General features: G+C 39.8%; 1 protein-coding gene across 2 annotated transcripts in view; it reads right to left on the bottom strand.

The window, feature by feature from the left end:
- Positions 1-4169: 4169 nt before the first annotated feature.
- The window catches only part of LOC104606387 (NAD-capped RNA hydrolase DXO1-like), a 28681-nt gene continuing 6344 nt past the window's right edge, over positions 4170-26506 (bottom strand). For both annotated transcript variants that reach the window (XM_010271547.3, XM_010271546.3), the window contains 6 exons: positions 11297-11513; positions 10789-10842; positions 9716-9762; positions 5513-5597; positions 4682-4745; positions 4170-4590 (listed from right to left, as the gene is read on the bottom strand). In XM_010271547.3, coding sequence (XP_010269849.1) covers positions 4478-4590; positions 4682-4745; positions 5513-5597; positions 9716-9762; positions 10789-10842; positions 11297-11513 — 580 coding nt within the window. In that variant the 3' untranslated portion in view covers positions 4170-4477. The remainder of the gene's footprint in view (positions 4591-4681; positions 4746-5512; positions 5598-9715; positions 9763-10788; positions 10843-11296; positions 11514-26506) is intronic.

The following is a 26506-nucleotide window of genomic DNA, read 5'->3' as shown; positions in this document are numbered from 1 at the left end:
AGTTGTTCTTGATGAGGAAAGCTCAAGGGTAGTGGGAGATGTCTCTCAAGCTCTAGAAAATAACCAACCTAAAAGGTCTATCCGGGAATCTAGGCCTCCAGTTCGTTACAGCTATGACCAAGAAAGTTACTTAGTGGAAGCCACGACTAATGAGGCGGATCCCGTGACTTATACGGAAGCTATGTTGGACATAGATTCCTTGAAGTGGGTAGATGCCATGGGAGTTGAGATGGACTCAATGGAGACCAATAGAGTCTGGACTCTAGTAGATCATTCCCTTGGGGTAAAAGCAATTGGTTGCAAATGGATCTATAAGAGGAAGAAGGGCATCGATGGTAAGGTTCAGACCTACAAGGCTCGTCTTGTGGCGAAAGGGTATACTCAAAAAGAGGGAATCAACTATGAGGAAACATTTTCGCCCGTGGCCATGCTTAAATCCATTAGGATCCTACTAGCCGTAGTAGCATACCATGACTACGAGATTTGGCAAATGGATGTTAAAATTGTGTTCCTGAATGGAGATCTTACTAAAGATATCTACATGCAGCAACTGCAAGGATTCATTGTTGCAGATTAAGAACACATGGTATGTAAACTTAATCGATCCATATATGGATTTAAGCAAGCTTCTAGGAGTTCTTTTTTATTCCATATTAGGTATATCCCTCTCCCTCTTTTGATTTCATATCTGATCTGCTTTTGTTTCAAGAACAAACCTTGAAAATGCAAATTTTTAAACCACGGAATATGATTCCCGGATGAGAGAGAGAATTTTTTGTTTTAAATTTTGCCCAACCTCCCTGCGAGGTTCAGCCATCTATATGATAGATCTCTACCACTCTATTTATCTCTCATACTTCACACACAGGCTTGATTCTTAATTCCTTATATATTTTTTTTGGTAGAAAGTTCTTAATTCCTTATAACACATGATTGACCGGACCATCCAATTAACGGTGAAACCGTTGACCAAGCTTCTCAAATAGATGGGCGCTCAAAATCCTTGCGTGCATCAGATATGATCTTGAAGCCATTATCAAATGGATGTAAACATTATTTTCTTTGTTCTTATGGATCCAGCTTGAATTAGGCATAAATTCGGTTACATGATAACTTTAACGGCTCTTGGGGTGTTGATGAAAAACAAAATAATTCAAACCAAAACAAAAAAAAAAAAAAATTAATTAGGCCATGTTTGAGAGTGCTTAAAATAAGTGTTTATTTGGGTCATTAAGCACTAATTGGTATTTGGGAAATAAGCCCAAAATAAGTGCTTATTTTAAAAATAAGGGCTTATTTTTTAAGCCTAAATTTCTTACTTTTTTTAAGTACTTATACAATAAGCATTTATTCAATTTTTTTCTTCCAAAATTATCCATAGTTGAATTTTAAAATACCACTTATAATATTATCCCTAGTAGGGTTAAGGGCAACTTTTTGCCCTTAATATCAATAAAAAACACTATTTTTATATAATAACTAAAATGATTTTTTTTTGAGAAAATATCAAACAAGGGCAATGTCACTATTGATCGTCTTTCTGCCTCTATGTAAGTCCTCCATCGATGGCCAACCAACCTACCCTCTAATACGGACCTCCTCATGGAATCCCTGATGCAAACAATTGTGATACGCCGTTTTCGGTGCAAGATGGACAGTTGTCATGGCGAACCCTTCACCGACATCCTAAGAGACTTGCTCGATTGCGGTATATTCAACTTACTCGTCTGGCGCACTCAACATAAGTTAGCAAGTCATGAGTCAGTACCATGTCACTGCGAGAATTCGTCGAGAAGACGTTGGAGGAAGTAGTGACAGATCGCTTGACGCAGGTACTTGCGTTTGCTATGAAAACCAACCAAGTAGTAGACCTGCAGGACTTGTTAAAGAGGTTTGCCTTCAACACGGTGTGCATGTTGTCATTGCGAATCGATCCTAGTTGCTTGGATTCTTTGCTTCACATATCGGTTTTGGCCGGAGCTTTCGACATAGCCTTCGAGAAAAGCGCCAGGCGTGCATCCACTCCCATCTTCGTTGTTGAAGATTAAATAGAGTGTTGTGTCTTGGGTCCGAGTGGTGCCTCAATTCCCGGTGTTTCAAGCCGGACGCGGTGTGACTAAGGAAGGAGATGGCTTTTGTTCAAATGAAGTACGTGATGGATTCTATTGAAGCAATTCAAGTTCAAACCGATTGGATTAGAGGAGCTTGCTTTTGTTCCATTCTTGATGGCACACATGACCCGATGGATTGAAGGTCCTAGCCTGGCTGAGAGATCATCACTCGATTTAGAGTTATCGAAGGCAAAAGTTAACAAAGAAACCACCCAAATACAAAGGAGGAAGATGAATGTCCTCATTTGATATTTTCAAAAAAAGATATCTCATTTCGGTTATTATATAAAAAATATTATTTTTAGTGATATTAAGGGCAAAAAGTTGCCCTTAATGACTAGAAACCTAATTTTATAAAACACTTTTATGAAAGCACTTTTATAAAAGCACTTCTACAAAATTACTTTTACGAAAGCACTTTTACAAAAATATTTTTATGAAAGCACCTCATAAAGGTACTTTGTGCTTTTGTAAGGGTACTTTCTTAAAAGTGCTTTAAAAGTACTTTTATAAAAATACTTTCACAAAAATGCTTTCATAAAAGTATTTTCATAAAAGTGAATTTATACAAGTAATTTGGTAAAAATGCTTTCAAAGGGTATATTTTCAAAATTTAAAAGAAAATGAAGGGCAAAATAATCACAAATGCTTATAGAAAAAAAGACTACTAAATAGGAATAGCAACGGGGCGGGGATTACATTCCCCATCATCGACCCTGACCCCCAAATCACCCCCCATCCCCGTCCTCGATCCCCGACGGGGAAAGGATTCCCCCCTCATCCCCGACCCCGACAGGGATGAATTCCCCGTTGGAGACCCGAATCCTCGAATTCCCCATCTTCTCTCTTTTTATTTTTTAATCACGGCATTAATTTTAAAAGTTGAGAGAAAGACTGAGAGTATGAAAGATTGAAACTGAGAGAGAGAAAGAGAAAGAGAGAGAGAGAGAAGACCGTTGCGAGAGTTTAGGTCGATGATGAGAGACAGTCTGAAGGGTGATGGTGACGGTGACGGTGGTCGACGACGATGACGAAGGTTGAAGGAAGACTCGAGTATCTCTTCCTCTCATCTATCCGATGTCCGACGGGCGAGTGGGCGGTGGCGACAGTCAACGGTTGGCAAATCGACAACGAAGACAAGGTTTACTGGTTCAATCGCCTCTCTAGTCTCTTCTCTCTATCAAAGACTTGGTCGATTTTTAGAATTTTAGTCGAAGGGTTTTTGAGTGTTTTATGAATAAATTAATAATTATTATAATTATATAATATATAATATTATATTATATATAATATATAATTTATAATTATAATATTAATTGGGGGCAGATCGGGGCAAGGATTGCATTCCCCATCCCCATCCTCAAACTCGATCGGGGATTTAGGGAACGCCCCATCCCCAACTCCGACCCCACCAAAGTGTCCCCCATACCCGACCCCATCAGGTTAGGGAGCTCGGGTACCCATTGAGGACGGGGAAAATTTCCACCCCTACTACCAAACGCCCAATATAAAATAAGTGCTTATTTAAAAAAAATAAGCACATAAAAAACTTGGGTGCCAAATGTAAATAGGTAAGCACTTGTTTTTAAACACTTATTTTTAACTTAAACACTTCCTAACATGGCCTTCATCAAACTAATCGGTTTGATATTATTAAAAACTAAAGGACTGGTTTGAAAATTTTCAAATTCACCTAACAAACTGAATGTTAACCAAACCAACTGGTACATATTTAATATATCATATATATATATATATAATATATTTATCTATTTATAATATATAAGATAAATATACATATATATTATAAATATAAAGAACCAAATCGGTCAAAAACTGAAACCAATAACTGATCAACCAGTTGATTTGGTTCGGTTTCAAAAAATATACCATGGTTTGGTTAACCAATCCGTAAAACGAATCGTGAGCAACCCTGGGATAACGATAATTCATGAAAAAGTTGAGTTTGTGGGGTGGACAGACATTGTAAACCTGTATATGCAAAAGCAAAATCACTCCATCAAAGAGCAAGATAAATGTGCTGGAATTCACCAGAAGTAGTTCCAAAACCGGCACTTTTGTATTACTGTTCATACAAAAAAGTAAATCATGTAAAGTTGTTTGAACCTCTCCTCATCAGTAAGAGAAATTAAAGTTTTGGAATCAAAATCAGGATAAATTGTTGGAAATATCCAGCTTTTCTCCTGGATATACATATTTTTTTACTTAATATATTTGTATTCAGATGAAAGCATGCTCTTCTATCTCAAACAAAAATACAACAAAAAGAATTACATTTCTAGCAGATAATTAAAAATTTTTCTCCCTCTCCACATATCTATATTAGTAAAGTTGAATCCATATGCTCACAATTGCTGATATTGCTCAACATGGCTAGTGATTACGTCTGGGCAAGACTGAGCTTGCAGAAGCTCCAAACGGTTGAAAGGTGGGGCAAACTGCAAGATGTAGTCTTCGTCTGGAGAAACAGTTCAAAGACAATCAAGGGAATCAGTTAATTATTGGCAAACATAAAAACATAGAGAAGAGAAGGGCAGGTCAAAACTAACTCTCTTTTACTGTCCCATAGAGCCAGCATAACACCTCGTCAGCAAATGCCAGGCAGACTCCTCCCTGCCAACCAATTCACATAAATGGTATTTCAATCTAATTTTCAGCCAGCGTTTGCTGCTATTTACTACAGAAATAATGCAATGGTTAGTTAGTATGTGACAAAAATTGGTGGTATAACCTGATCATTTAATACATGGTACTTCTATTAAATGCTTCTGTAACTTAATGGTGGATCTAGAGATTTACCCAAGAAGGGCTTATATTGCTCGTCTGTTTGTCTTTGTGTGCATGCAATACAGTGGGGTGGGAGGATGGTGGAATGGTGGCTATGTAAGAACATGGGTTCGAGTTTGAGAGTGGTCACTTTGTGCAAAAATCTTCCAGTGGTTAGGTCAATATCCAGTCTACCCCTCCCAAAACCCCAAATAGCTGGGACCAATATTGGGCAATAGTCTCTCTTAAATTTTCCATGCCATGTGTCTGTTTCTACATTTGTTCAAATCAAATGCCAAGTTAATTCCTTGTATTTAGCCAAAACAAATCCTCTATTTTTCCAACTTCTCTCATATTCTGTTCATCACTTGTTGGCCCAAAAGGCATAAGAATCAACTTCCATACGATATGCTGACTTGAGTAGAAAAAGCAAATACAAAAACTATTAAAATAGCATCTACAAACAAGCAATAACACAAAAGATTGCATAAATACTTCAATGCTCTGATCTCAGTTATCAGGAAATTAAAATATTTGTTCCTGGCAGCCAAAATGGAAAAGTAATAAATAAAGATTGGTTTCCCTGTATTTTGCAGCAAATAAAATTCTAATACCTGCCAGTATCCCTTCATCTTTACTCTTTGTGTTATATCTTTGGTCCGTAACCTCTCTGTACGGACAAGACGCCCAGAATCATCCCTGGGTCCAGGAAAAGATAGTATGAACCACTATGTAATGCCAAGTACGAACAAAACTGGAAGGAAACATGAGATCTTGCCAGATGATTATGAGAATCCATCAATGAAAATATGATTACGAGAATCCATCAGTAGCAAGCTAGCAGCACACAACACATGGCATGGGAAAGGACCTAGAGTTCATTTACTCCACCCTGTCCTTGTCTATAACATCACTCCGATAGATGATCTTAATTGTCGATATATAGCAATTTCTTGGCTAGTACAAATGTCAATAGTCCAAAAGAATATCACATGCATAAATCATTGAAAATAACTGATAAATGCAGTATTGCTCAAAATTCACACAAAGGCACCATAATGTGCATTAAGCACATTCAAATTTTTGTAGACTGAGCCATGAGCATACCATGCCAATTGCCATTTGTAACACTATATTTAGTTGTCAAAGATCTAGGTGTTTCTATCATTCAAGATCATTAGAAAATCACAAAAGGGAAAATAATCCATAATGTTCTACCAATTCTATACACTCCTCCAAGGCACCTAAATACTAATCACTCAATGATAGATAAGGGAAAAGAAAACCTATTGCACCCAAACACATTGAAGAAATGGGCCCATGAGAACTTTTTTAACTGATAATAGAGGAGGAGATGGCTTCCTGATTCATCTACAGGTCCACATAAGCTGCAAGAAATATCCGATAAAGGTATTCCTACTTGCAAGTTGGTCCTTCATAAGGCATTTCCAGATAACTGCAATCCACACCATAGATGCAACCTTTCTAAAAAGTTGGGGTCCCAAAATTTATTCTCCTGGAAGGTGCCCTCCTGAAAAAAGCTTAAAGATTTCTAAGTAATAACATGACAAAGTGAACCCCACTTGGATCCCAAGTTCGTAGTAAGAACTAGTCTTAATCAGGGCTGAAGTGTATGCTTGAAGCTTTTGAAGCAAAATGGCTAAGAAATCAATCTCCTAGTCTTTTACATACACCTAAAACCTGGGTTACATACCACCTTTATATACTCAGCTTTATAGCAGTCTTCAACCAAATATCTCCATCTATGGCACCAGTTAAGTGTGAAGAAAATAACTTGATGGGTTGATGGTTATTTTATTAGGTGTGGCACTTGAATTTTATATGGGACTCATTTTCCATTTTATGCCTTGTGCCCTTGATGAAGGAAGAGTACGCATTTACAATTCCTCTACAAGCTGGACACCTATAGGATCAGTGATTTAAAAGGTGTGCCTAGGTGCACAGGCAATGCACATTTTAGGGTAGGTGCCTCGCCCAGGTCCTAGGAGCAGCACTTTCAAAAGGTGCACACCTGGTGCGCCTTGTGCCTTAACCTAGGCATGTGCCTTTTGAAAATTTTATGCCTTTTTTTGCTTTTTTTGAACCTGGCGTTCTGAGAACTCCCTATTTGCTAATATTGTTCATTCATTCATCTTAATAAAATATCTTCTTAAAAGGTAGCAATTAAAATTATAAAAACATTATTTTTTTTTGTGTGAAAATTAAGAATTTAAGACCCTAACATGGACTTGCCTCAAGGGGTGTGGCACAAAGGCGGCTCGTAGAATCAGGAATGTAGTATGTTTTACATCACATCAGCTATTTGAAGTAATGCAGTTGAGGAAAAAAGAGATTGTGGGTTTTACATGCTTGAAAATGTTTTATATGTTTGATTTATTTTTAAATTTTCATTTGAATACACCTTACATGTTATGCTTATGTATTTTAATTTTAGATAATAGATTTTTTAAAATATTAATTTTAAAAATTAAGTTTATATTTTTTATTAATGTTATGTTTAATATTTTTTTTTTTGGATATTTTTTAAATTTTCTGACATTTTTTTAAAATTTTAGCATTTTTTGTATTTTTGTGCCTTGCTTTAAAAAAGCGTGCAGCTTGCCTTGCACCTTTTTTTGCGCCTTGCGCTTTTAAAACACTGCATAGAATGTTGTAACTCTTCATGTACCCCATGTTTTATGCTCCATATTTAGCAACAACTGATCTTTTTTTATACAAACTGAGAAGAAGAGCCTAACGAAGTGTGGTGGGTGGCCCTTCCCCATACATCCATAGGACATATGTAGGAGAGTGCCCAAGGAACAGCGACAACTAATCTTCTGTATAGACCATATTGTTCTGCATTGGAGCACTAATACCACTTCCCAACAAGGATATTATCATTGTTCACTAAGGTGCAACAGACCCAGTCCCCTCTCAAATGTTCTCAAACTTGGCATCCTTATGAAGTTTATTTTGGTATAACAAAACCCAATATTGTGGAACTCAAATCAAGGTTACAGCATAACCTCATGGAAATATTGTATTTTCATTGCTAACTGTTAAACTTATTGATTTGATTTAAAGAATGGTATATACATTATATGCCATGAGTATCCTGTGGTTTGGCCTAGCCTCACTAGGCACCCTAAACAATATTTACAGATCACCAGTCCTTGGTGTCTTTTTGTAGCTGATGCTGATGAGCTCCTCTGGCGGTTGTTTTTATCTCCCTGAAGATACTTTAATGATCCATGGAACTGTATCAGAATTTCTCGTCCATCCCACTATTGTTTTGGAGAAGGGTGCTCATGTACTTTCTATGCAATTTTTAGGATTGCATCATTGTTAGTATTAATTGATTGCAAAATTTTAGGAAACTCAGTAAGTTCTAGTCTGAAAATGTTCATGGTTACGGTTAAGTTTTAAGTCAGGGAATTTAATATAGAACTAGGAATCTTTCCATTTCAAGATGTGATTAAACCCAAAAAGATTGTATAAAACTATAAATTCTCCATGCAGTCTCCATAGTTGAGACACAGTGACTGAAGAATTGACTTCTTATTTGATTGCTGTGATGTCTGTTGTAAGGACTAAAGAGTGTTTCCTTGTTTGGTGTTAATCCTGTCCTTAGTGTAACCTAAACCAGGTTCAAATCCACCCAATCCCAACTGAATATATTGTTAACCCTAACATAAAGCCAACCTAATGTGAGTTTACCTTTGATCCAACCCTCAAGAAAGGAGCTTGATTGAGTTGGAACCAAGGTTACAAACAGAGGTCTTATTATACATATAAACACAAACAAAAAGCACCTAATGCATAAAAATCATTTAAAGACAATATTTTACAAAGATACCATATGTCAACCCCAAACCCTAGTGTTTCCCATGCATTCATGAAATACATATGAGACATTGGGTTTTGGTTGATGCACCCAACATAAATGTATCAGATTCAGATTAGGTAGACAGTCTTCAACCCTAACCCAGTATCTTAGCAGAACCTACTTTTTTCAGGCTTGGATCTGGTCAGGTTTGGGTTGACTCAGATTTAAATTGCATCCTTCTAATTTCACCGAGGCAAAGTCAAACTATTTCGTATCTCCCTTATTTTCAATTTGGACCAAGCTTTTGTCCCCATCAATTACTTAATTTTGTCAAGTTTGTTTTCCAGAAGGGTTTCTCCATATAAGTTTACAGTTTTTTTTAAAGTATACAAGTTTACAAAATATATCTTGATAATATGTAAAACAAATGCTACTTGTTGCCTCCACAACGGGGGCTAGCACATCCCCCAACCCATGACCCCTCCAACCCAGGTGCAGGCGGGATTCAATCCCAAGTCTCCACTATGACCAGCAGAAGACCTTACCAACCAGCTGGTTGGCACCTTGCAATTGCTATCATCATGTTTAGAAATATTATAATTATAACATAAACTTATCTGTCACATTCATTTATTTCAACTGTCATTTTAGGAAATATGGAACTTGAGTTAGTAGCCCATCTTGAATTTCTGCCTCTTGAGTACTTTGGGCTCATGTGAGCATGATTCCATCTGAGAGATGCATGAAAAGGATTGTAGTCAACCTTTCTAGCATCTTCTATCCACCATGTTTCTTTATGATGGTTAAGATAGTCAACACATAATGGCAATACTCCTGATGATTAAAATCATGCCATGGTTCAAAATTCTAGGGCACATTTTCTTCAGTGACAAAAATTCCACAATGTAAAACAGGAAATTGGTAAAGGATGAGAGGAAAGAAGTTAAACCATTCAGTGAAAGAGAGAGAGAGGGAGGGAAGAGGATACCTGAAACCGATAACAATGTAAGGAACACCTGCTAAGAATGATTGGATCTGCAACATTTCAGGTAGAAACTACAATCTTCAGAAAGAATGTGATAAAAGAAGATCAATAATGAGATAGATGATAAAAAATCACAAGCAATAGAAAGCCTTCGGTAATAACAAAGAGAAGGAAAAAGAAGGAATATTGTATATAAAGAAGAAACATGAATCAAGAAACCGTAGCCATATAAATGCACAGGAAGATTTATTGAACAGGAAACTTATTCCATAAAAAATCTTCTTCACATCACATTGAAGAGGATAAGTCTGCTGCAGAATTCCAGTTTGGTGCACTTTCTATTCATTACTTTCTGATATTATAGGACAATGGATATGGCATTAAAGAGAAAAGAATGGAGAAACAGGATTCATGTCAATCCCATACAGTTGGCATAGGTTTAGATGATGATATGATGATAAGACAAGTGTTGGCTGGTCTCAGCTTTAGCTGATTATGTACTATTTGTTTCAGGCTGGCAGCCAACAAAAAAAAAAAACAACTGTAGTCAATCCAGCTTGATATAGAGTGCAATGTCACAATGTGATTCTTGTAACCTAAGTGTCATTTTATGGGGTTCTTACCCCTTTTGTATCTGCCCATATTCTCTTTTCTCTTTAATAATAAAATGTTTCCTCATTAATAGAGTGAAGAAAGAAAGAAAGAAAGAAAGAAATAGGATACCTACTCTAACTACAGAAATTTAAAGCAACAAGTGCCCATCCCTCCCAAGACCCCAGGTAGCTGGGACTAACATTGGGTAATGGCTTTTTTAAATATGTCAGTCGTCTTTTTAATGTACAGCTTAGGATTAATAAATTAGAAAGCTATAATCCTTATTTCTTTGAGTGAAAAAAAAAAAAACTGTAGCAACATTAATCAACCCATATTGTTACAAAAGCACAAGTAGAGATAGAATTAAATGGATCAAATAACTGCATGCTGACCTACAAACAAAATCCACAAAAACAAGCAAATGTGCAAAAGGAGCAGAGTATAAAGAATTATATATAGCTAGAATGGGAGGCAAACCATACCCAAAACTTCAGCAGTTTCTCTCTTTCGTATCTCTCCTCAGTGTGATAATCCAACTGTTGTCAATAAAAGAGCAAAGAGAAAATCACAATTTACCCAACAACTTGTGTATTGGTAAGACTAAGGTATTGTTTGGTTTAGCTCTTTAGTTTCATAACAGCTCAAAATTCCAAGAAAATCAAGCCTTTATGGAAATTTCGTAAAGATTTATTTATAAAGATTAGGCACCACAAAAGGGCTTTATGGTAGGATGTATTTACACCCCAAAGAGGGGGCAAAACCTTGTGAAAAGTTACATTACGCCAACAAGTCCTATTGAACTAGGCTATTTCTATGGTACCATAACTTTAACAAATCAGAACCTCCTAGGTGAATTTGAGTAAAATTGGTCATTAGTTTTAAGTACCACACCTTTTTGGTACCATAAAGGAACTCATTGCACCAACATGTTAGATAATAAATAAAAATATGCTAGTTTAAGACAAAATACTATAGAATAGAAGAGTGAACCTCACGACTAGTCTTCAATTCAATATAAAACCTTCTTCCCTCATCAGTGGAATCACAGCAGTCCATTTCAGCACCCATAATAATACGATGAGCCCCTAATTTGGTTTTGATCACAGAACAGAACTCAACATTTGCATCAATATGATGTATCCCATCTCCATCAGCTCCCCTTGAATCCTCGGTGGCAAGGCTTTCAAAGCAGTAGCCCCAATAGCATCTGATTGAACAAGACATGATTAAAAGGGTTATGGATGCAATGAGAGGCTTTTCATCAGTAATATAGTAAGAGATTCCCCAAATAAACTAATAGCTGAGGCTGTAGAAAACAAACAAATGACTTAAACATGAAGAACTACACCATGAACATGGACATCATTAGAAAAAAGAGATAGAAGCCATGGTTAGATCCACTTCTTATTTGGGTGTTATATTTTGAACCAACTGAAAGGAGTGGTTTTAACAAGTATGTAATGAAAAGCTTCTAGATGAACCTAGTTTAACAATTCCATACTATTTGGAATTTTAAAATCATTTGATGAACTAAACAGCTCAGTTCCTTCAAGTTCCAGTGTTCAATGTTTTTCTGAATGCATATTGGGAGAAAAGGAAAAAAGGGGTGCCATCCACATGTGAAGTTGTGAGATCCAACAAGATGAAGATAACTAACAGTGATGATAGACTGGACCAGTTGATATACCATGCAGTGGTGTGGATTTTGTGGGAAGAAAGGAATGCAAGAACTTTTGAAGAAAAAGAAAGGAGTATAGAAGCTTTAATTGAAACCATTACACTAAGAGTAGCACAATGGGTTAAGAACAGTAAAGTTGTTTTCAGACTTCACACTTGATGACATACTAAGAAATTGGGGGGCCAGTTGTGCTACTTCCAAAAAGTGAAAAATTACAGAGGAATGGATAACCCTAGGTAGAGCCATAGAGGATGGTGGAAATTAAACTTTGATGGGAGTAGTATGGGGCTATGGGCAACCCTGGACCATCTAGTGTTGGGGGAATTATAAGGGATGAGAATGGAAGTATACTTGCAATGTTCTCAAGGCCAAATAGAAGGAGATCTAGCAAGAGGCTAAGGGCAGAGATGAAAGCAGCAGTTGTTGGGGTGAAAGCCAAGGAGATGGGAGCAGAAAGGCTGATTATTGAAGGTGACTCAAAGGTGATTATTAGCTGGTTAAAGGAGGAGTCCAGGGCTCCTTGGTACTTTAGAAATGAAATCAGAAGGATTAAGTGGTTTTCAAAGGATATGTAGAGTGTAACTCAATGGGTACACAGATCAGCCAGCAGTTTGGCTGATGATTTGGCAAAACAAGGAGTCTATAGGCAACAATTTTTCTAGGCTATGTTGTAAAATAAAAGGGTTGGGTGGGATAGCAGTAAGCAGTGGTTATATGGTTTTCTATTTATTGTACTTGTATCCACAACCTCTTGTTGTACTCATCTTCTATCCCACTCAATAATGTTAATCCAGGATGTCCTCTCTTCTCCCTCAATCTTCATTTGCAAATATCTTTTCTTCCACAATTTCTCACTTAATGCTGGTCAATCCATCTTTGCTTATTTCATCTCCAACTTTTTAATAGGGATTAGTGCATTTGAACAGACACGGGGAAGCCAGTGTGGAAGAGAAAGACCCCAAAAGAAAAGGGAACAAGAGAACTGGGACCAAGGAAGGAACGGGAAGAAAGAAGGAATGAATAGAGAATTGAAAAGGTTACAATGGGGGATGGTAGAGCAAGTGGTGGAACAACCCAAAGGTGCAAGGAACAAAATAGGCAAGAGAGTGCATTTCAGAGCCTAGATGAAGATTCTAAGTTGGAACATCAGGGGTTTGGGAAGAAATTTGAAAAGAAGCTTAGTAAAAGAAACCCTCAAGAGGGAAAACCTAGACATTGTCATTCTCAAGGAAACTAAGAAAGAATTGGCGGATAGGAAACTATTAATAGCCATTTGAGGGATTAGGGGAAGAAAGTGGGCAGCAATAACAGCCACTGGTTCAGTGGGAGGAATTTTAATAGCTTGGAGAGAAGAGGTGGTGTCAGGCACAGAAGTTGATGTTGGAGACTTTTCTATATCAGTGTTCAAAAATCTATCAGATGATTTTACATGGATTTTGACTTGGGGTGTATGGGCCTAATTCCCTTCCGACAGAGCAAGATTGTAGGATGAATTAGACTCCCTACATGAGGTTAAAGATATTCCTTGGTGTGTTGGAGGTGACTTCAATGTCATCAGATTCAGTCATGAAAGTTCCAGAAGCAGATGACTAACAAGAAGCATGAGAGACTTCACTGAATTTATTGTCAGACACAATCTGTGAGACCTTCCCCTTCACAATGGAAGATTCTGGTTTCTGCAGATTGGGAGAAGCACTTCCCAAGTCTATTCCAGGAGATCAAAACCAGATGCATTTCAGATCACTGGCCATTTGCACTTCAAACTGAAGGGCTAAGAAAAGGAATAAAAAAAACCTTCAGATTGGAGAAAGTGTGGACTTTCCATAAGGATTTCTAGTCTAAAATAGCCAAATGGTGGGAGGAATGTAAGGTAGAAGGCTGGGCTGGGTTCTGTTTTCAACGAAAGCTGAAGCATCTAAAAAGAAAGCTAAAAATTTGGGGTAAGGAGGAATTCAAAGCATTCATTGAAGAGAAAGCTTCTATGATTCAAGAAATGGAGACGTTAGATGCAAAGGAGTAGAATGGGATGTTGGACAATGAAGGTAGAAGCTGGAGGGAGACCCTAAGGAAAGAGTGGGAAAAGGTAATTAAGAGAGAAGAAATCTATTGGAGACAAGGGTCTAGAGTAAAGTGGCTGAAGAAAGGGGATAGTAGCACAAGGCTCTTCCACAGTTATCCTTCAGGAAGAAGGGAAAAACTACATTTCAAAATTAAAGGTAGACAAAAGAGAAGCAGAGGATCAAAGGGAGATTGCAAATAACTTAATAAATTTCTTTAAGGAACTTTACACCAAGAGTGTTAGCAAAAGATACATCTTGAACAGATGGGATGGATCTATTTTGTCAGAGGAGAAAAAGGTATGGTTAGAAAGAGATTTTGATGAGCAAGACGTCAAGGAAGCTATCTTTAGCATGGATGGAGATAGGGCTCCCTGGCCCAGATGGATTCCTGCTACTGTTCTACCAAATATGTTGGGAAACAATAAAGTCAGATCTTCTAGAAGATTGTTGAAATAATTTAGTTATTTGTGTTAGGGTCTATTTGGCTAGTTAAAGCGTTTTTTTTTTTATTTCTGTTATTGTACTCACTTACAGCAGGGGCACAAGGGTCTTTTCCCTTCTTATTTCTGCCGCCCTATATAATATAATAAAAGCTGGCGCCGCCAGCACTGTTCTATTGCTCCAAACTTTTTCTTCTTCCTTTCTTCCTTCTCCTTTCTCTCTTCTTTCCTTCTCTTCTCTACTTCCTCATATTTCAATCGGATTTATTGTCAAGATGGTATCAGAGCAAGGCTGTTGAATCTGGGCAACCAAGTTTTTTCTCTTCAAGTTGCTGAATCTGGGCTGATCAAATCAGATCTGCAACTGGTACAACCCTTAAGCTTTTCTTTCTTCTTTTATTTCTTTCCTTGGTTGTGTACCAAATGGAGAGCAAATGAATCCAAACCACTGAATATCAGCAGACTTTTGTGAAGGTTATATCTTTTATTTGTTGGATCGTGTGATCCTGTACCTATGACCTGTTTTCTCTGCTCGTTAGTCTGATTTCATGTGTATTAGGATCTCTCTTATTGATTAATGTTGTGGTGGAACTTACACGTTGTTGATTAATGCTGTGGTGAAAATCAGTCTTGTCATAGTTCTTCTTTGGAAGTTGGTGTTGTTTGTTTTTGTGCTCAGATTAAGTCCAGAACTGAATTGTTGTGTGTGGGAGCTTGTCGATATAAGGAGGGATCCTAAGTTGAGATCTTAGATAAAAAAAAACTTGTGCTTACCATGTCGTCTGAGAATTCTGCTACTTCAGAGATTCCAGGGAGCCACAATGGAGTGAGTGGGGGAATGGATATGAGTTTCCCCATGGCTGCTATTCCCTTTGATGGTCTGAACTACCTTGAGTGGTATAGGGGAATAAAACTCTACATCACTGCTAGGGGGAAAATAGGATACATCAATGGGAGAGTGGAGGAACCTAAGTATGGAAGTGCTGAATATGATAGGTGGAACCAAGAAAATAGTATGGTGATGTCATGGCTCTTGGTTTCCATGCTGCCACAGGTAAGGAAGACTTTTATGTGGGCTGAAACTGCTTGTGAGATATGGGAACAAGCAAAGTCCACCTATTCAGAGCAGAGACACTATGCCAAGATATATCAACTGCAAGCTGAATCCTCTACTTGCAAGCAGGGGGAGAGGAGTCTCTCGATGTACTATTCTGATTTGACATCGATATGGAAAGAACTTGATCAATACCAGAATGTGAATTGGAAGTGTGATGAAGATGCAAAGGCGTATAAGTCACTTGTATCTCAGCAACGGGTCTTTGCCTTCCTCCTAGGGCTGAATCCTTCATATGAGTCCATCAGAGTGCAGATCTTGGGTAGTAAAGACTTGCGATCAGTTCAGGAGGTGTATGCCTTAGTGCAGCCAGAAGAGAGTAGAAGAAGTGTGAGGAATTGTGTAGAGGGGGAGTTAGTTGCCTTAGCTGTCCGAAGAAATTCAGATACAAATGTCGGAGGTGCTTTTAAGAAAGGTGACTCTCAGAAAAGAACGGATGATAAGAGTAAACTTTGGTGCACTCACTGCCAGAAGACACGACACACGAGAGATACATGTTGGGATCTCCATAGAAAACCCAAATGGGCATAGGATTTGGGTAAGAAGTCAACACCTAATCAGGGCAAGAAACCAAGCCAGCAAAATCAGAAAAAGTATAACTCAGCTAATATGGCGTCGATAGAGACTAGTCCATTGGTAACTCAGGAGAGGCATCCCAATTCTGACCCTAAGGAAGAAATTATCAACTCCTTTCGTGACCATTTTGAATTGTATGGTAGGACTCTCCGCCAAATGAATTCTGGTCTTACTCCCTCTACCTCTTTCGTGCCTACATCAGGTAACGCTGTCACTGCCTTCCATGTGTCATCTCATACTACTGATTCTCCTTGGGTTATTGACTCTAGAGCCTCAAACCACATGACCGGTAAGTCAAATTTATTTCAGACATATAACCTTCTCTCTGGGAGAGATAAGGTGAGACTAGCTGATGGTTCTTTCTCTACCATAGCTGGCCAAGATACCATACCTCTCCCACTCGGCCTTACCCTTTCTAATGTACTACATGTTCCGAAATTACCTATAAATTTGTTGTCCATTAGTAGTATAACTCACTCCTTGAACTGTTCAGTTACTTTTTTCCCATCTTCATGTGTGTTTTAGGATTTGGCCTCGAGGAAGACGATTGGTAGAAGAAGCATGGTGGATGGTCTCTACATGTTGGAGAATAAAGTTGGTCTTGTGGCTACAGAGTCCATGAGTTTGTCAAGTGAGAGTCAAGCCTATTTATGACATAGTCGTCTAGGTCATCTTTTTGAGTCATCAAAAGTTATGTTCCCAAAGTTGTTTGAGTCCTTGTCAGTGAGTCAGTTACAGTGTCAGACATGTCAATTGAGTAAACATTGCAGAAGTTCTTTACCTTTGAGAAATAAAAGATCTGAATTTCCATTTCATATTGTTTATTCTGATGTTTGGGGCCCTATTACTCTACCCGTTAAGGCTGGATATAAGTACTTCATTACCTTGATTGATAATTACTCTAGATACACTTGGGTTTACCCTATGCAATCTCGAGATGAAGTGCCAAAATTTGTGAAAGACTTTCAACGCATGGTGTTCACTCAGTTCCAAACTGAAATCCATATCTTCCAATCGGACAATGCGAAGGAATACTTCCATAGTGATCTCATGGAGTTTCTTTTGCTTCGAGTGGGTCACTTCAGCGAAACTCTTTTGCCAAGACACCCCAACAAAATGGTGTTGCTGAACGAAAGAACCGTCACCTTCTCGAAGTAGCTTGTGGCTTATTAATTCATATGAATGTGCCAAAACGTTTTTGGATGGATGCAGTTTTGTGTGCTACATACATCATCAACCGTATGCCATCTCGGTTACTAAAGTATAAGGCCCCACATCAGCTTCTGTTTCCTACAGCTCCGTTGTCCACCATTCCGATGCGTGTTTTTGGGTGTCGTTGCTTTGTCCATAACTTGTCCCCTACTCGAGGTAAGCTTGATCCTCGGACTATTCCTTGTGTTTTCCTTGGTTACCCTTTATCTCAAAAGGGGTATCGCTGCTATGATCCTACCTCTCGCAAGTATTATGTCTCCATTGATGTATCCTTCTTTGAAAATCAACCTTTCTTCTCGGTTTCTCCTCAGGGGGAGAGTAGGGTTGAGGAGAAACAGGCGGCTCAAATTCAACTACCTCCTTTACCCGATCCTCCTCAATTCCGGGTTTTTCATTATCGCCATAAAAGCCAACAGAATTCAAGATCCATGGAACTTAGACACTATGCAACCAACATCATCATATTCACCAGAGGCAGATCCGTCTCATCAGCCAGGTACACTTGCTCCGTTGAAGTTTGACCTGCCATAGAATTCTGTCTTGTTCGTTGACTGTAGAGTAAAGTAGACAGCAAGAAGTAGGAGAGGAAAGAAGAAAAGAGAGAAGAGAGAAAAGAGAGAAAGGCTGGTTCGAATTAGGGAAAAAAGTTAATCCCTTGATTCGGCCAGACCTGTTATTATATTATTAACTTATTGGAAAAGACTTGAGTGCCCTTCTTTAAGTAAGAGGCACTCGAACTAATATAACAGTACACATCAGCATTCTCAACAAGTACAAAGACTGAAATACCCCTTCACTAACACCACTAACACTCCCCCTCAAGCTGGTGAGTATATATCATATAATCCCAGCTTGTTACATATGTAGTCCACTCTCCCCCGACTCAAGCCTTTTGTAAACAAGTCTGCCCACTGGTTTCCCGTACTAACATATGCAGTTTCTATCACCCCATTCAGCACCTTCTCTCTCACAAAATGACAGTCAACTTCGATGTGCTTGGTTCTTTCATGAAACACTGGATTGGAAGAGATATGAACCGCTGCCTGATTGTCACAATAGAGCTTCATTGGAGTACTGATGTCATATCCTATCTCCTGTAGAAGGTTCCTCAGCCACACTAGTTCACAAGCAGTATGTGCCATGGCCCTATATTCTGCTTCTGCACTGCTTCTTGCCACAACTGTTTGCTTCTTACTTTTCCATGTTACCAGGTTACCCCCCAGAAAGGTGCAATAGCCTGTGGTAGATCGTCTATCAGACATAGAACCTGCCCAATCAGCATCGGTGTATCCTTCTACTACCAGTTTTCCACCACTTCTGTACAACAAACCACGACCAGGAGCTCCTTTCAGATACCTCACAATCCTTAGCACTGCATTCCAATGTGGGACCAAAGGTTTCTGCATGAACTGACTCACCACACTAACCGCAAATGAAATATATGGCTGAGTAATGGTTAGATAGTTTAGTTTGCCTACAAGTCGTCGGTATCTGCCAGGCTCTTCAAACACTTCACCTATATCACTGCTCAACCTCGTATTTGTTTCCATAGGTGTCTCAGCCGGTTTAGTACCCAACAATCCTGTTTCTTCCAGTAAATCAAGCACATATTTCCTCTGGCACAAATTAATGCCATGCTTAGATCTTGCTACCTCTATGCCCAAAAAGTATTTCAACTTGCCAAGGTCCTTTGTTTGAAAGTGTTCCTGTAGGAATGCCTTCAATCTATCAATGCCCATTTTATCATTCCCAGTCACAACGATATCATCCACATACACCACCAATATTATTTTACCTACCGAAGAGTCAAGACTGAAGACAGAGTGATCAACTTGGCACTGTTTCATACCAAACTTCTTGACCACCTCACTGAACCTATCAAACCATGCTCGAGGGGACTGTTTAAGTCCATAAATAGCCTTCTTAAGTCTGCATACCTTACCATCCTCCCCCTGAGCAACAAACCCGGGTGGTTGCTCCATGTAGACCTCCTCGAGCAAATCACCATGCAAAAAGGCATTTTTGATATCGAGCTGATGGAGAGGCCAATCAAACATAGCTGCAAGAGAGATGACAACATGAACTGACCCTATCTTAGCAACCGGGGAGAACGTCTCCGTGTAGTCAATGCCATAGGTTTGGGAGTACCCTTTGGCAACCAGCCGCGCCTTCAGGCGCTCAACACGACCATCTGGCAAGTACTTAACACTATACACCCACTTACAACCGACAGCCTGCTTCCCAGGAGGAAGAGCGGTGAGATCCCAAGTGTGATTATGATGCAAAGCAGAGAGCTCTTCTTCCATAGCACGGCATCACTCTGGAGAGGTAAGGGCTTCTTGGACATCCTTAGGAACAACCACGGAGGATAACAAAGATATGAACTGGCGATGGGAAGCGGAGAGGTGGGTAAGTGAAACAAAATTGGAAATAGGGTGAAGGGTGCAAGTACGCTTACCTTTCCGTAAGGCAATAGGAAGATCTAGGTCGGAGGCTGGTGTCGGAGCTGGAGCTGGATCTGTCGACGGTGATGAAGCTGGAGGAGCTGCAGCCGGTACACGTGGGCGATGTGTATACACGTGACGGATGGGTGGACGGTCAACCAATGGTGGCACCGGAGGCAAGGACGTAGGCATGACTGGAACCAGAGGAGGTGGATCAGCCACAGAAAGAGGAAGAGGAGGTGGTGATGTGGGGGAAGCAGCAGCACCGGACCCCACGAAGAACGGAGTAGACTCGAAGAATGTAACATCAGCACATACCAAGGAACGACGAGAACTAGGATGATAACACTTGTACCCTTTCTGAGTTCGGGAATAACCAAGGAAGATACACTTCACGGAACGTGCATCTAACTTGTTAGTCCCGGGACTCAGATTATGAACGAAGCAGACACACCCAAATACCCGAGGAGAAAGCAGAAACGGAGACATGTTGGGGAATAAGACACTAAAAGGAGAACGACCATCAAGGATAGACGTGGGCATCCGATTAATTAAGAAACAAGAGGTGAGCATTGCATCGCTCCAAAAAGTTTTGGGAACATTCATGTGGTGCATGAGGGAGGGTGCCGTTTCTACAAGATGGCGGTTCTTTCTCTCAGCAACCCCATTTTGTTGCGGAGTATGGGTACATGAAGTTTGGTGTATAATGCCATGTTGGTCCAAGTATTCTCGAAAAGATGAAGACAAGTATTCATGACCATTATCAGAACGGAAAATTTTGATGTGAACACCGAATTGATTGCGGATCTCAGCATAAAATTTCTAGAAGATGGAAAATAATTCACTTCTTTCTTTCATTAAATAGAGCCACGTCATTCTTGAACAGTCATCAACAAAAATAACAAAATATCGGTATCCATTATATGACATCACTTTATAAGGACCCCAAACATCTGAATGAATTAAAGAAAAAAGACTCGACACACGGTTATCGACCCTAGAACGAAAGGGAACACGATGGTGTTTCCCAAATTGACAAGACTCACAATCTAAAACAGAAAGTTGACTCAATGAAGGGACTAAGGACTGCAACACTTTCAGCAAAGGATGACCAAATCTACAGTGCCACTGGAGAGGAGAAATGGATGACTGAAGAGCCGTTGACGTTCGTCCACCACCATCAAGATAATACAGTCCACCGGCTTCATGCCCTCCACCAATCTTCATCCCCGTCTTGAGATCCTGAAAAATACACATAGAAGGGTAAAAAGTGATGGAACACTTAAGGGACTTGGTCAGCTTACTAACAGACAGAAGATTAAATGAAAGCTTAGGTACATATAAAACAGAGGATAGGGATACAGGGTCTAGGTCAACATTACCAACACCACAGATAGATGACGTGGTGCCATTAGCAAGGGTAACAGATTGTGATGTTGAGCAATGAGTGAGAGATGAAAACACACCTGGAGTTCCCGTCATGTGATCGGAGGCTCCAGAGTCAATAATCCAGGGGTTGGGTGTGGATGCCAAACAAGCCATACCTGAGTGTGCAAAGGAAGTTGTGTTCTGCTGCGACTTGGATTGAACAAACCTCTCATACTCATCACGATGAACACTCACCATCTCCTTGCCTGGACCATCTGAGGGAGTAGAAGGCATCGGGTCAGCTGACCGTTTCTCCTGTGTAGAGCTGAAACTGGTGTCACTAGTCATGGCATGGTTGGCCCACGTCGAGGGAGGACCATGTAAGTCATAGCATTAGTTAATGGTATGTCCATCCAAACCACGGTGAGTACACTTCCGTGGACCCGAGCCACGTCCTCTACCACGAGCTCCCCCTGAATCTCTGCCTCCAGTACGACCACCACCACGGATATGTGTAGATCCACCACTACCACTCCTGCCAGGCTGGGTTCCTCGAGTCCCACTTCTGCCACCTCGGCCTCTTGACACTGCAAATGCTGATTTATCGGAGACATTAGAGTCCATAGATCCAATGGAAGCCCTTCGAAGACGAGCAAACACCTCCTCTAAAGATGGAAGAGCAGATCCCCCTAGTATCTGGGCTCGTACTGGTTCATACTCAGACTTCAGCCCCACCAGAAACCGTGTCACATCAAGCTGCTCTCGCTGTTGCTGTTGAACTTTGACATCTGAAGTGAGAGGATGATAGACATTTAACTCATTACGGATATTCCTCACATTGGCATAGTACTCCTCAAGGCTCTGATTTCCCTATTGCAGATTGAAGTATTCCTGATACAATTGATATACCCTAGTGGTATTATCCTGACCTGAATACAGTTTCTTAGCATGATCCCACACCTCTTTGGCTGTGTCAAGAAACATGAAGTTCACACTGATTTTGGGTTCCATACTGTTCCACAACCATGTAATGATCTGTGCATCTTCCTGTTCCCAGTCTTCATACTCCTGAGAATTAGCGGGGGGTTTCTCCTCTCTTATATGCTTCACTTTCTTCTTCGCCTTCAGAAAAAACTCTACAGACTTGGCCCAAGGGACATAATTCTCTCCATTCAGTTTAATGGAGGTCATTTGGACATTCAGGTAGTCAGTAGATATCATGACACTAGGTTTACTATCACTGTTATCTGCCATTGCCGAACTCCCTTAATTCTGAGCACTGAATTAGGAGCACTACACACTGCACACTACACACAGACACTTCACCGAAATTTGCACACTGATTTCAACAGCTGAGAACTGCAACACCACAAACCCTACTCACCGAAATCTGTACACTGATTTCAGCAGTATTAAATGCTGAAAACTACAACACCACAACCCCTACTCACCGAGGTCTACACACTGATTTCAGCGATATCAAAAGCTGAAAACCACACTTGTAACACCACCAACATTAATCCACAACTATAGGAAGCTTCACCATTAAGTAGACACTATTGCCATTCGAATCACACACAAACCAGAATAAACCCTAGCATAAACCCTAGCATACTGCAATCTGAAAACCCATCATGCGAACTGTACTACACCTCTCATGTATTCCATAACAAAAAAAATATATAAAAAAAACTTTACCTCATCGCCTGAAGGCCAACCATACGAAGGGCTGAGACACCACTGCACCACACGTACCAGCCCTAACTAGGGCTTAGAAACCACAGCAACCAATCACCAACGACACAATCGGAGGCATAGAGACCTCCTAGGGAAGAGGGCGATCACTCCTTTTCAGCCCTTTTCCCAGTCTCCAACTCACAACTGAGAACCCCAAGTGAAACCCTAATTCGAATGCGCAGAAGGCAGAATTCTAGCAAGTCTGATTTGGTGAACCTAGCTCTGATACCATGTTGAAGTTTGACCTGCCATAGAATTCTGTCTTGTTCGTTGACTGTAGAGTAAAGTAGACAGCAAGAAGTAGGAGAGGAAAGAAGAAAACAGAGAAAGGCTGGTTCGAATTAGGGAAAAAAGTTAATCCCTTGATTCGGCCAGACCTGTTATTATATTATTAACTTATTGGAAAAGACTTGAGTGCCCTTCTTTAAGTAAGAGGCACTCGAACTAACATAACAGTACACATCAGCATTCTCAACAAGTACAAAGACTGAAATACCCCTTCACTAACACCACTAACAATATGCCTGTTCCTCTCAATGTTGATTCACCTGTCATCAATGATTTTGATATTCCTATTGCTAAGAGAAAGGGTGTTAGATCTTGTACCACAAATCATCCTATCTCTAATTTTGTGTCCTATGATCATGTTTCACCTTCATTCCGTGCATTCCTCTCTTCCGTGGGCAGTGTCCCCGTTCTTAAGAATGTGGCAGAAGCTTTATCTAAACCTGAATGGACAGATGTAATGCAGGAAGAAATTGATGCATTATACAAAAATGGCACTTGGGAGTTGGTGGGAGTTGGTGGACCTTCCTGAAGGGAAGGGACCAGTGGGTTACAAGTGGGTGTTCACAGTGAAACACAAGGTTGATGGGACTGTTGAAAAGTACAAGGCTAGACTGGTAGCAAGAGGTTTTACATAGGAATATGGAGTGGACTATGCAGAGACTTTTGCTCCGGTAGCCAAGATGAACTCTATCAGGATCCTTCTTTCATTGGTAGCAAATCTTGACTAGGAACTTCACTAATTGAACATCGAAAATGCTTTCTTGAATGGTGACTTGGAAGAGGAAGTGTACATGACCCAACCTCCAGGTTTTTGTGCCAAAAGCAATGAACAAAAGGTGTGCCGGTTAAAAAAATCTTTATATGGGTTGAAACAATCACATCGAGCTTGGTTTAGTAAGTTCCATTTACCAGTTCAACAGATGGGGTTCAAACAATGTCAGTCAGATCACACTCTATTTTTGAAAAGAGGAGAAGGGGAAATTGCAGCCCTTATTGTGTATGTGGATGACATAGTGATCATAGGAGATTGGGAGGCTGAAATACGGAGACTAAAAAGTTCTTAGCCACTCAATTTGAGGTGAAAGATCTAGGCCCCTTACATTATTTCCTTGGAATTGAAGTTGCCTGCTCTCACAAGAGCATCTTTATTTCCCAACAGAAATATGTACTAGATCTACTAGAAGATACAGGAAAGTTGGAAGTAAAACCAATTGACTCACCAATTGAATCTAATCATCAGCTGGGAGACAGTCAGGGAGAGTTTTTGAAAGATGTGAAGAAGTTCCAGAGACTCGTAGGGAGACTCTTGTATTTGTCTATGACCAAGCCTGATATTGCTTATGCAGTGGGTGTCCTTAGTTAGTTCATGCACAACCCTAGGACAACTCACTTTGAAGCTGTAGAGAGGATCCTTAGATACCTCAAGAAGTTTCCCGGAGCTGGTTTGTTGTTCCAGAAACATGGACACTTAAAGGTGGAAGTATATACTAATGTTGACTGGGCAGGAGTAGTCGATGACCGAAAGTCTACTAGTGGGTATTGTGCCTTTGTAGGAGGAAACCTGGTCACATGGAGAAGTAAAAAACAAAGTGTGGTGGCTAGATCTAGTGCTGAAGCAGAATATAGAGCGATGTCTCATGGGGTTGCTGAAATCATGTGGATAAGAAATCTATTAGGTGAGCTGGGTTTTGCAGTGAGCAATCCTATGTCACTTTATTGTGACAATAAAGTTGCCATCAATATTGCTGCTAATCCAGTCATGCATGATAGGATGAAACACATTGAAGCGGACAAGCATTTTCTTAGAGAGAAATTTGTAAATGGAGAAGTGTGTACTCCATATGTCAGCTCAGAAGAACAACTTGCAGATATCTTCACCAAAGGCCTCATCATGTGCGACACAATGATTTGTGTGACAAGTTGGGCATGATTGATATCTATGCTCCAACTCGAGGGGGAGTGTTGAAATAATTTAGTTATTTTTGTTAGGGTCTGTTTGGCTAGTTAAAGCGTTTTTTTTATTTCTGTTATTTTTGTTATTGTACTCACTTACAGCAGGGGCACAAGGGTCTTTTCCCTTCTTATTTCTGCCGCCCTATATAATATAATAAAAACTGGCACCGCCAGCACTGTTCTATTGCTCCAAACTTTTTCTTCTTCCTTTCTTCCTTCTCCTTTCTCTCTTCTTTCCCTCTCTTCTCTACTTCCTCATATTTCAATCGGATTTATTGTCAAGAAAGATTTTACAGACTCCAACTCAGCCATAGAAAATAAAGGTAACAACTGAACGTTCATCACACTAATCCCAAGAAGGACGGTTCCTTGGAAGTCAAAGAGTTCAGGTTAATTAGCCTAGTGGGAAGCATCTACAAAATTCCAGCTGAAGTTTTGGCAGGCAGAATAAGGGAGGTGTTGGGGGATCTAATCTCCAATAACCAATATGCTTTTTTGAGAGGAAGGCAAATCATAGACAGCATTTTGGTGGCCAACAAATGTGTTGAAGAAGACATTTAGGTAAATCTGGAGTGGTTGTTAAGCTGGCATTGGAAAAGGTGTATGATAAAACTGATTGGGAGTGTCTTTTAAACATCTTGACACTAAGGGGATTTGGAGAAAGATGGGTGAAGTGGATGAAAGGTTGTATCAGCTCTGCTTGGTTCTCGGTACTGCTAAACAGAGAACCTAGGGGTTACTTTCAGGCCAGTCAGGGTCTCAGACAAGGTTGCCCCTTATCCCTGTTCCTTTTCACACTTGTAGTAGATGTCCTAAGTTACTTCATTGAGAAGGCGGCTAGTTTCAACCTGCTGAGAGGGTTTGAAGTGGGTAGGGAATTCATCCCAGTGAACCATTTGCTTTTCATTGATGACAACTTTATTCTTAGAGGTTGTTTCGGAAAGCATCAACACTTTAAAAAGAATAATCAAGTGCTTTGAGATGGTTTCAGGTCTCCGAGTTAATTTTTCCAAAAGTAGCCTTGTGGAAATAAACACTAGTGAAAGCTTAATGAATAACCTGAAGGAAACTTTAGGTTGCAATGTGGAAATTTTTCCTATCTCTTATCTGGGAATGCCTCTGGAAGGGAACCCGAGTCTTACATTTCTGGGATCCAGTAGTGGAGAATTGTGAAAGAAGGTTGGCCACGTGGAAGAAAAGTTCTCTCTCAAAAGGAGGTAAACTCACTTTAATCAGGACTTCTTTGACTAACTTAACAATTTTTTTTCTTTCAATCTTCCAAATTCCAACAGGGGTTTAAAATAAAATTGAGAAACTTCAGCGGGATTTC

Source organism: Nelumbo nucifera, chromosome 6, assembly GCF_055504915.1.
Source record: "Nelumbo nucifera cultivar China Antique chromosome 6, China Antique-T2T, whole genome shotgun sequence".
NCBI lineage: Eukaryota > Viridiplantae > Streptophyta > Magnoliopsida > Proteales > Nelumbonaceae > Nelumbo > Nelumbo nucifera.
Note: the sequence above shows the minus strand (reverse complement) of the source record. Positions and strands in the feature narration are given on the sequence as shown.